Consider the following 11,305-nt stretch of genomic DNA (forward strand, 5'->3'; position numbering starts at 1 on the left):
GCTGGTAGTTTCGAACCGCTGACCTTAAGGTTCGCAGCCCGATTCGTAACCACTACGCTATAGGACTGGATAATGCTTCATTCTGTTTTGCATAGGATCGCTATGTATCAGAACCGACCGAATAGAACCTAGTAACAAGCATACTCCTAGCCTCTCTCAGCTTCCTTCCTCCCAGCTGGTGCACACCTGGCACCTGGCCTCATAATTATTAGACATTCTCCTTACTTAGATTTCTGCCAAAGAAGGTTGCTTACCCCTCATTCTAGATCTGCTTCTGTAGAGAAGAACATGTTGCAGATAATTGATATTTCTGTGTTAGATAGTAGCTAGAAAAATCATCCCTCTAAAATGCTTTATGACTTATATCAGGAATCTAATTTGGTTTATTCCTGATGTAACTATTAGATATATCTTTATCTTGTTGTTGTTGTTGTTGTTATGTGACCTGGAGTCAGTTCCAACTCATAGCAACCCTGTAAAGGGTTTCTGAGGCTTTAAATTTTCACGGGAGCAGAAAGCTTCATCTTTCTCCCGCGGAACAGCTGGTAGTTTCGAACTGCTGACCTTGCAGTTCGCAGCCCGATTCGTAGCTACTAAGTTACCAGAGCTCTTTATCTTATAGGTTCTTAAATCACCTCCTTTCAGAATTCTATTTTAGTTATTGCTGTATAGTTTTGTAATAATATGGCATATATAAACATATACTCCATATATATTTTTTAAATTAACCTCATGTTATAAAAACTATGATAGATGAAAAATATTTAGACACAAACAGTTTCTTGTGTTCTGAGTACATTTTCATTTGTTTATATTTTTATTTGTGACATCTATAATTTATTTTCATTGTAAGGCTCATTTTTCTAGCAAGAGAATGTGGCTAAGGGCTTTTACTTTTGTATATGAATGTGGAAATATCGGGGGAGTTTTAAGTCAGCTGATATGAAAAAGTAGAGTAAAACAACATTTTAAGAGAAAAATCTGTTATGTGCATAAAGAACAAAGCAACCAGATTCTGACAAGACAGAGTTTGGTGGAGTTGTTAGCTGTCATTTCATAGATTCCAACTCATGGAGACCTTGTGTACAACAGAGTGAAACCTTGCATGTTGGAATCCCATCCTTGTAGCCATTGTACCAATCCACTGATGATCTGCCATGTTCTTGTTGGCTTTGTACTTTACCAAACACAATTGTGTTGTTGTAGTTAAGTGCCTTCGAGTTGGTTCCTACTCATAGTGACCTGTGTAGGGTTTCCAAAGAGCAGCTGGTGGGTTTGAACTGCCAGCCTTGTAGTTTGCAGTCCAGTGCTGATCCAACAGTGCCACACCAGGAGTCCAGAAATCCACCAGGAGGGAAAAGATTAGGAATGCTCTTTCTAGTTTTAACAACATGATCTAATAGAAAAGATATGGATCTGAACATTTCTACAAATTGGAAACTATGAATTCTGGTGCTTGCTGATTTACAAAGCCCAGATTATTTTATTCCATAAAATAAAGAGGTATAGAGTATGGCTTCTCCTTGCTTCCTTCGTATGACAGTTTATCTGTTCCTATGTCCCTTTAAGGTGGTCTCTTGTGATGTGGTTGGCGAAGCTGTTCAGTTCATCGTTTCTGCAGTGCCTGCTTCCCCCGAAGGTGAAGGGTGCCGGCTCTATGATGTCCGACTCTCCCCATTTCGTTTACAGGTAACTTTTTCAAGGCATAGGAAAGCAGTTCCCAGCAATTTGTAGGGCATGCGTTAAATGGTGGAAATACCTATAATTTCATTATAGCTATTAATTTTATTAATTGCATTCCTTTTCCTAATTCTCAAACTGTAGGCTTCCCTATCACATTCCGAGGAGCAGCTGGTAAGGTTGAACCACCAACTCTGCAGTTCATACTGACTTTGCAGTGCAGCAGTTCATACTGACTTTGCAGTTCATACTGACTTTGCACAGCACCACACCAGGGCTTCATAGGAGGGGGTTTCAAAAATTCCTGGAAAAATTCCATTATCTTTCAGTTCCATTTTTCCATGAATTTTTTGAAGTCCCCTCATATAGTATGGAGTCCTGGTGTGGCACTGTGGGTTAATGTGCCAGACTGCAAAACCGTTTGAACTGCAAGCTACTCCTCAGAAACCCTATAGAGGGTTGCTATGGTTCGGAATCAACTCGACAGCACTTACAACAACAACAAACATATGTTGTTGTTGTTGTTGTTAAGTGATGTCGAGTCGGTTCTGACCCATAGAAACCCTGAACAGGGTTTCCGAGGCTGTAAATCATTATGGGAGCAGAAAGCCTCATCTTTCCCCCACGGAGCAGCTAGTAGTTTCGAACTGCTGACCTTGTGGTTTGCAACCCAATTCGTAACCACTACACTACCAGAGCTTCTTAACAAACATGTAGTATACAATAAAAAACAAACCAAACCCATAGCCTTCGAGTTTATTCCAACTCACAGTGACTCCGCATGTAACAGAGTAGAACTCTGCTCCACAGGGTTTTCTTGGCTGTAATCTTTGTGGAAGCAGACTGCCAGCGCTTTCCCCCACCCCATGGCACCACTAAAGGAGCCATAAAGAAGTCCACAGAGGATCACACAAGCAAACTGTGGAAATGTTGTCTCTCAGGTTGTGTTTATTGTATCATAGCATTCTTGCCATTTTAGCTACTCAGGCAGATGTAACTCAGTTGTATCTTTGGTATTTCAACACAGTTTAAAAACAGTCTGTGCATTACCTGCCAAAGCAGAAGACAGTTGCTGAAGACTTGGTAAATCATTAATGCTAAAGCCAAGAGGTCTTTTTTTCAAAGATTCTGCAAATCAGAAGCAGTGCCAGCAATCGAAATGTTAATAACTCCTACCATCTGGCTGTAGGGAGGGAAGGAGCCACTCGAATACCTGTGGAAGTGAAATTAAAATTCATTTTTCCTATAATTACCTAGGATCATGGAACCACTCGTCTGTCAGTTTGTTGTACTGTGGTGGCTTGTGAGTTGCTGTGATTTTGAAAGCTATGCCACCGGAATTTTAAATACCAGCAGGGTCACCCATGGTGGACAGGTTTCAGATGAGCTTCCAGACAAAGACAGACTAGGAAGAAGGAGTGATGAGCTACTTCCGAATCTGTAGTCACTGAAAGTCTTATGAATAGCAGAGAAACACTGTTAGATATAGTGCCAGAAAATGAGACCCTCAGGTTGGAAGGCACTCAAAATGCGACTGAGGAAGAGCTGCCTCCTCAAAGTAGAGTGGACCATGATAACGTGAATGGAGTAAAGCCCATAGGACCTTCATTTGCTGATAAGGAACTCAAAATGAAGAGAAACAGCTGTAAACATCCATTAAAAAATGGAAGATGGAATTTACGAAGTATAAATCTGGGAAAATTGGAAGTTGTCAAAAATGAAATGGAATGCATAAACCTTGATATCTTAGGCAGTGAGCAAAATGAACTGGTATTGGCCATTTTGAATCTGACAGCCACATGGTTTACTATGCCAGGAATGACAAATTGAAGAGGAATGGTGTTGCATTCATTGTCAAAAAGAACATATCGAGTCAATCATGAGGTACAATGCCATCTGTGATAGGATAATATCCATGCGCCTACAGGGAAGCCCAGTTAATACCACTATTATTCAAATTTATGCATCAACCCCTAAAACCAGTGAGGATAAAATAGAAGAATTCTACCAACTTCTTCAATCTGAAATTGATCAAACATGCAATCAAGATATATTGATCATTACTGGTGACGGAAATGCCAAGGTTGGGAGCAAAGAGGAAGGATCAGTAGTTGGAAATTATGGCCTTGGTGATAGAAATGATGCTGGAGATTACATGATAGAATTCTGCAAAATCAATTTGTTCATTCCAAATACCTTCCTTAGACAGTGTAAGAGATGACTATACACATGGACCTCACCAGATGGAATACATAGAAATCAAATTGACTACATCTGCGGAAAGAGAAGATGGAAAAACTCCATTTCATCAGTCAAAATAAGGCCAGGGGCAGACTGTGGAACAGACCATCAATTGCTCATATGCAAATTCAAACTGAACCTGAGGAAAATAAAAACAAGTCCACAAGAGCCAAAATATGACCTTGAATATATCCCACTTGAATTTAGAGATCATCTGAAGAACAGATTGGATACATTAAACACTAAAGACCAAAGACCAGAAGAGTTGTGGGATGACATCAAGAACATCATATATGAAGAAAGCAAAAATCATTAAGAAGACAAGAAAGAAGGAAAAGGTCAAAATGGATGTCAGAATAGACACTGAAACTTGCTCTCCAGCGTAGAGATGCTAAAGCAAATGGAAGAAATGAGGAGGTACAAGAGCTGAACAGAAAATTTCAAAGGCCAGCTCGAAAAGATAAAATCAAATATTACAACAAAATGTGCAAAGATCTGGAGTCAGAAAACCAAACGGTAGGAACATGGTCAGCATTTCTCAAGCTGGGGAACTGAAGGAAAAATTCAAGCTTCGACTTTTATTATTGAAAGATTCTCTGGGCAAATTATTGAATGATGCAGAAAGCATCAAGAGAAGATGGAAGAAATACACAGAGGCACTGTACCAAAAAGAAATGGTTTGTGTTCAACCGTTTCAAGAGGTAGCATATGATCACGAGCCAATGATACTGAAGGAGGAAGTCCAAGGTGCATTGAAGGAATTGGTAAAGAACAAGGCACCAGGAATTGATGGAATAAAAATTGAAATCTTTTGAGAAAGTGAGGCGGCACAGAAGGCACTCACTCATCTATGCCAAGAATTTTGGAAGACAACTATCAGGCCAACTGATTGGAAGAAATCCATATTTGTGCCCATTCCAAAGAGAGGTGACCCAACAGAATGCGGAAATCATCAATATCTTTGATATCCCATGCGAGTAAAGTTTTACTAAAGGTAATACAGAAATGGCAGCATACATTGACAGAGAACTTCCAGAGGTTCAAGCCAGATTCAGAAGATGCCATGGAACAAGGGATATCATTGCTGATGTCTGATGGATCTTGGCTGAAAGCAGAGACTATCAGAAAGATGTTTACCTGTGCTTTATTGATTATGCAAAGGCTTCCAATTGTGTGGATCATGACAAGCTATGGACAACCTTGTGAAGTATGAGTATTCCGGAACACTTAATTGTACTCATGAGGAATCTGATCTGTACTTGGACTAAGAGACAGTTGTTCAAAGAGAACATGGGAACACTGAATGGTTTAAAATCAAGAAAGGTGTACGACAGGGTTGTATTCTTTCACCATACTTTTATTCAATCTGTATGCTGAGCAAATAATCTGAGAAGCTGGATTATATGAAGAAAAACGTGGCATCCGGATTGGAGGAAGACTTATTAACAACCTGCGATATGCAGATGATACAACCTTGCTTGCTGAAACTGAAGAGGACTTAAAACATTTATTGATGAAGATCAAAGAGCACAGCCTTCAGTATGGTTTGCATCCCAATGTAAAGAAATAAAAAATCCTCACCGCTGAACCAATAAACAACATTCTTTTCAATGGAGAAAAGATTGAAGTTGTCAAGGACTTCATTCTTCTTGGATCAACTATCAACACTCACGGAAGCAGCATTCAAGAGATCAAATGACATATTGCATTAGGCAAATCTGCTGCACAAGACCTTTTTAAAGTGTTGAAGAGCAAAGATTTCAGCTTGAGGACAAAGGTGCGCCTGACCCAATCCATGGTATTTTCAATAATTTCATATGCATGTAAGAGCTGGACAGTAAATAAGGAAGACCGTAGAAGAATTGATGCTTTTGAGTTATGGTGTTGGAGTAGAATATTGAAAGTGCCATGGTCTGCCAAAAGAACCAACAGATCTGTGTTGGAAAAATGCAGCCAGAGTGCTCCTTGGAGGCCAGGATGGCCAGACTTCATCTCTCATATTTGGACATACTGTCAGAAGGGAACAGTCGCTGGAGAAGGATATCATGTTTGGTAAGGTGGAGGGTCAGAGAAAAAGAGGAAGACCTCCAGTGAGATGGATTGGCCAAATGGCAGCATCAGTGGGCTCAAGTGTGGCAACAATAGTGAGGTTGGCTAAGGATCAGGCAGTGTTTCATTCTGGTGTACATAAGGTCACTATGAGTCGGTACCAACTCAATAGCACCTAACAACAACAACATAGGACAACAAGGTTAACATACTCAACTGCTAGGTGCAAGGTTGCAGGTTTGAATCCACTCAGAGGTACCTCAGAAGAAAGGCCTGGTGATCTACTTCTGAAAACTCATCCATTGAAAACCCTGTGGAGCCCAGTTCTACTCTGACACATATAAGGTTACCATGAGTCAGGGGTGACTCCATGGCAGCTGGTCTAGCAGAAGTGAAAGGATGGTGGGAATGGCACTGTAGCTGGTAGTCATTATTTCATTATTTCTCTTTTCTTGTTTTGAGCTTCAAATTTTAAAGGTCTCCAAGCCTTCTATAGTACAGCTGAATGCTATTCTTTCCTTCGCTTTTGTTTTGGGGGAATGGATATGAACAGCTAAGATTCTTCCTTTACAATATGTGTCTAACTGGAAAAAATGAAGGGTGATGTATTAGTTTTCTATGGGTGTTGTAGTAAACTGCCAAGAAGTTTGCTTCATATGACACGTATTCATCGTATTCATTGTGTTACTGTTCTGGGAATCAGAAATCTGACATGGGTCTCACTGGTCTAAAATCAGGATATTAGCAGGACTGCCTTTCTTTCTGGAAATTCTGAGAAAGAATCTGTTCTCTTACTCATATGGCTTGTTGGTAAAATTCAATGGTAGGACCAAGGTCCTGCTTTCTTGCTGCCTGTAAACTGAAGGCCAGTCCTAGCTTCTCGAGCCCACCTGCATCCGTTGGCCTGGGCCCCTTCCTCCATTCATCAGAGCTATCAATAAAGTCTCACGTCACCTCTTTCATCCTCCCTCCCATTGCAAGGGACTCATGGAATTAGATTGGCCCATCTGGGTAGTCAGGGAGACTCTCCTGGTCTGTGCCCTCCATTACATCTGCAGAACCCCTTTTGCCATGTAAGGTGGCACATTCATAGGTCCCAGGGACTAGGCCACAAGCATCTTTGTGGCCGTTATGCTGATGACCACAGATGTGTTGGGCTGGGTGAGACAGGATCAGAGATCAAGGCCCTGGGAGAGTTGACAGGGACGCTGGCCAGTTCTGCACACTCTCTTAAGGGTATTGGGATTAAGGGATCTCCATGGCCAGTACCAGGAGTAGTACCTCCTGGGTTCTCCTCTCACCTTTATACCTTGGTAATTTTCCCAGAAAGAGCTATGCAAACTCCAGTTACGTAATCATTTTAAAATGACTATGGAGTTGTAATGCTACCTCGTCTTCAGTTACCAATACTGAGGTTCCTCTCTGAGTAGAGGGCTTAGGCAAAGAAAGGGACTGTCAGAGTGGGGCATATGACGGTGAAGGGGCAGGTCAAATGCAGTGTGTGTTCCTCCTTTCTATTTTTAAAGCACATAACATGCTAAGAAGGAGGCTAAACAGTTTTCTGTGAAAATAAATGGATACATAAACACACACACTGTTTCACACAGTCATACATAGAGACACACACACATATGTACCAAGCATACACACATCCACATTCACAGATAGATACACACCATGCACACCTACAGCCTCATACACAGACACATATAGCAGACATACCAGACACATACGTACATTCCCCCACATACACTCATATAGACAGACACGTACTCTTGTACACACTGATCACACACATATATATACGCACACAACAGAAACACACAGACTAATAACATATACCACTCACAGACACATGAACACACACACCACATAATACACATGCATGCACCATACACAGACACACCCACACATATCCGCTCTCACACATGCATACACACAGATGTGTGGTCACACATGATCACAATACTCCCACACATGCATGCGCTTGCACACACATCTTCATATACACATTCATGTTCTGGTAGAAAGAGCAGCTCTCAAATAACCAATTGGATTTCTGTTCACAGCTGGAGCTGCACATGCAGGAAAAGAGAGAAGACATCCAGATCAGGTGGTCCTTCATCAGCATGCCGGAAATGGCCATTCACATCCAGCCCAAAGCACTGCGGGAGGTCAGTCTGGCAGTTTGTGTCTGTGATTCTTCTGCAAGATGTGGGAAGACATGTGCGCGTTATAACAGCCACACTAGGAAACCAAAGTTTATGCCCACGTCCTTCCCGCATCCTCAGTCAACCCTCCCAGGCAGACTTGACCCTCCTGAATCTGACCTTTTAGGGAAACAGGGCCTTGTGGGGGCTGGCTGCAAATGAACTTGATGGGGGCTGTCAACCTGGGCTGTACCCTAGAATCACTGGAGCAGTTGTTAGGCAGTGTGATGCTGGGTCTCTTCCAGGGTATAGGTTGGACTGATTGAACTGAAAAGCATTCTGTACAACCAAAGTTGCGAATGATTGAGTTAATTAAGTCCTATATTTTCGCTAGCATTTCATCCAACTTCATTAGTTGCCTCTCCTGCTGGCAAATGAGCTTCCCCTGTAATTCCAGATGAGCTCAGACACTTATTCCTGCAAGCAGGCTCTCCCTTCTGCCTGCCTTTTTACAAGGTCACACCTAAAACCTGAAGGCAGTTTCCATCCCACTTCTTATTGGTTGAGATGTTTGTGGAGGCTGGGGTTTACGTGGTCCATTAATCCATTGGATTCATTGTTTCTCTGTATCTTTGATTTTCTTCACTCTTCTTTACTCTGACGGAGAGTCCTTAGATAGTTTATCATGGCCTTTATGATTTCCTGGTACTTGTGCTGTACTTTAGAGTCTGATTCAATTATTGTGATACCACAACAGCTGAAATACATGAATTTAATAGTTCATCTGTCTATAAATATTTGGACTTTCCATGCCTTAAATGGATGTACCTAATTTTAAGCTAGTAAATTAGAATTGGAATTCTTTTAGCTTGCAAAAAGATTATAGTTTTTCCCTGACCATTCAGTTATATGATTCATGTGTGTTTGGTTTTCCTACCTTGCCCCCAGTTTACTTTCATTGTCTTCCTCTTTTCCATATCGTGTTCAGTCAGGCCAACAATGCACACTGCACATACAAAAAACTTATAAAACTACTGCCCGAACACCACCACTAAACAAAACTAACAGAGTACATTCAAGATTTCTTGACATATCTTTTTGTCTCAGAATGCATCCCCTTGAAGGGATGTGCTCCACAGATTAATTAATGTTTATCCTGTGTGCAGTTAGGTTACCAATTTGATATACAGGTGACAGTTACATGCTTGGCGGCTACCTGAAAGGTTGGCTGTTTGAATTCACACAGCATTTCCATGGAAAAAATCCTGATCCCATAAAAATTACAGCCAACAAAACCCTATAGGGAAGTTCTACTCTGTTACATGGAGCCCCTATGGGTCAGAATTGACTCCACACACCGAACAACAATAACAACAAAGCGCATTTGGTTCTGTTGGTATCCAGGAGTAGTTTTTCTCCCCATCCTTGCTATTTAAATTTAGTTTTTGATTATGTAAAATATTAACAGGGATCAAAAGCCAAAACTCCATTAAAAGTTACATCATAGTATAGCTCCCATTCTATCCCTTCTCCTCTTGCCTCATTCAACCTCTCTGTGCAGCTTTTATTTATCCTTGCTGGGTTTCTTTTCAGAGAAACAGGTGGATGTGCAAACACACAGGATCTTATTTCCTTCCTTACCCAAAGAGTAGTTATTGTTGTTAAGCCGGTCCCAGACACATGGCAACCCCATGGAAAGGGAATGGAATGTGAGTTTTCATTGGCTGATTTTTCTTCATCTGAAAACTTTACTGAAACCTGCTCAGCATCACAGGAACACCGGGCTTTAGTGACAGATGAGTGGTGGCTGCCTGCAAGGTACACTGGCTAGGCTTGCCAAGTAACCATACCTTGCTTCCCTTGTTCCCCCTAGTACAACATCCACTGCTCCTGGTATTAAGGAGGAATACAACTTTGCCAGTGAAGAGATGCTGTAGAAACAAGGCAGCCCTGAGTAACCAGCTCTCCTGGGCTCCCTTACTGACTCTCTGGGCCCCCTTGGAGGGTGATGAGGACATCCTGTGGGAGGAGACAGGAAGATGAAGGTTGACCAGGCAGCTGCTCTGGAGACCCAGAACAGATCAAACCTGATAATTCTGAAGTTATCTGAGTGCCCTGAAGCTCATTGCTCAACTTGATTTTCCCCTCTGCAAAGTAAGGAACAATTATGGGGGTTAAAAGAGTCAGAAAAACAAAATGTAGTCTATAAAAAATAAAAATAAGAAGAGTATTCCTTGACCATAAAAATACAAAGTCAGACACACAAGAGCAATTAGTGTATGATTCCATTTATTGGAAGTGTCCAGAATAGATAAATCCAAAGAGACAGAAAGCAGATGGTTGGTTATCGGGAACTAGGAGGCTGGTTGTTGTTGTTAAGTGCCATCAAGTCAGTTCTGACCCATAGTGATCCTGTATAGGTTTTCCAAGGAGCAGCTGGTGAGCTTGAACCACTGACCTTGCAGTCCAAACAGACCTTGCAGTCTAGTGCATTAACCCACAGCGCCACACCAGGACTCCAGGAGGCTGGTTGTTGTTTTTGTTGTTAAGTACCATGGAGTCAGTTCTGATGGGTACTGGGGTTGTCTTTTGGGGTGATTAAAATGTTCTGGAACTTGATATCAGTGGTAATTGCACAGTAGTGTGAATGCACTAAATACCACTGAAATGTGCACTTTTAAGAGGTTAATGTTATGTTAGATGAATTTCATATCAGTGAGACAAAGTAAGTATTCAAGGATATAATGTATCTTTATACAAATAACTGGTCTTATATGGTGTTTTTCTAACTGTAGGATCCCCTCATGTTAGTTTCCTATGTATGCTGTGTGCATTTTATGGGTATTCACATTATTTAAATGGGTATATTATTTGCAAAAATTTACAGTACTCAAGAAAGAGATGACTTATTGAATTGTACAGTTAAGGTTATTATAATGGCCAAATTTTGTTATATACAGTTTACCACAATAATATAAAAAAAAGATATGCATCTTATTCTTGTTAAGAGCCATCAAGTCAGTTCCAACTCATAGCAACCCTGTATAGGGTTGGTGTCCATGGAGCAGCAAGTGGGTCTGAACCGCCGACCTTGCAGAACTTATCCTTAGCAGTCCTGTGCTTATCTCAAAGTTTCACACCAGGACACTCTCTCTCTCTCTCTCTCTCTCTCTCTCTCTCTCTCT

General features: G+C 41.2%; 1 protein-coding gene across 1 annotated transcript in view; it reads left to right on the top strand.

The window, feature by feature from the left end:
* Positions 1-11,305, top strand: part of C2CD2 (C2 calcium-dependent domain containing 2) — a 102,862-nt gene that overhangs the window by 51,422 nt on the left and 40,135 nt on the right. Inside the window, exons 3-4 of the mRNA XM_006870854.1 lie at positions 1,570-1,689; positions 8,040-8,144. Of these exons, the coding sequence (XP_006870916.1) occupies positions 1,570-1,689; positions 8,040-8,144 (225 nt within the window). The remainder of the gene's footprint in view (positions 1-1,569; positions 1,690-8,039; positions 8,145-11,305) is intronic.

Source organism: Chrysochloris asiatica, unplaced genomic scaffold, assembly GCF_000296735.1.
Source record: "Chrysochloris asiatica unplaced genomic scaffold, ChrAsi1.0 scaffold00154, whole genome shotgun sequence".
NCBI lineage: Eukaryota > Metazoa > Chordata > Mammalia > Afrosoricida > Chrysochloridae > Chrysochloris > Chrysochloris asiatica.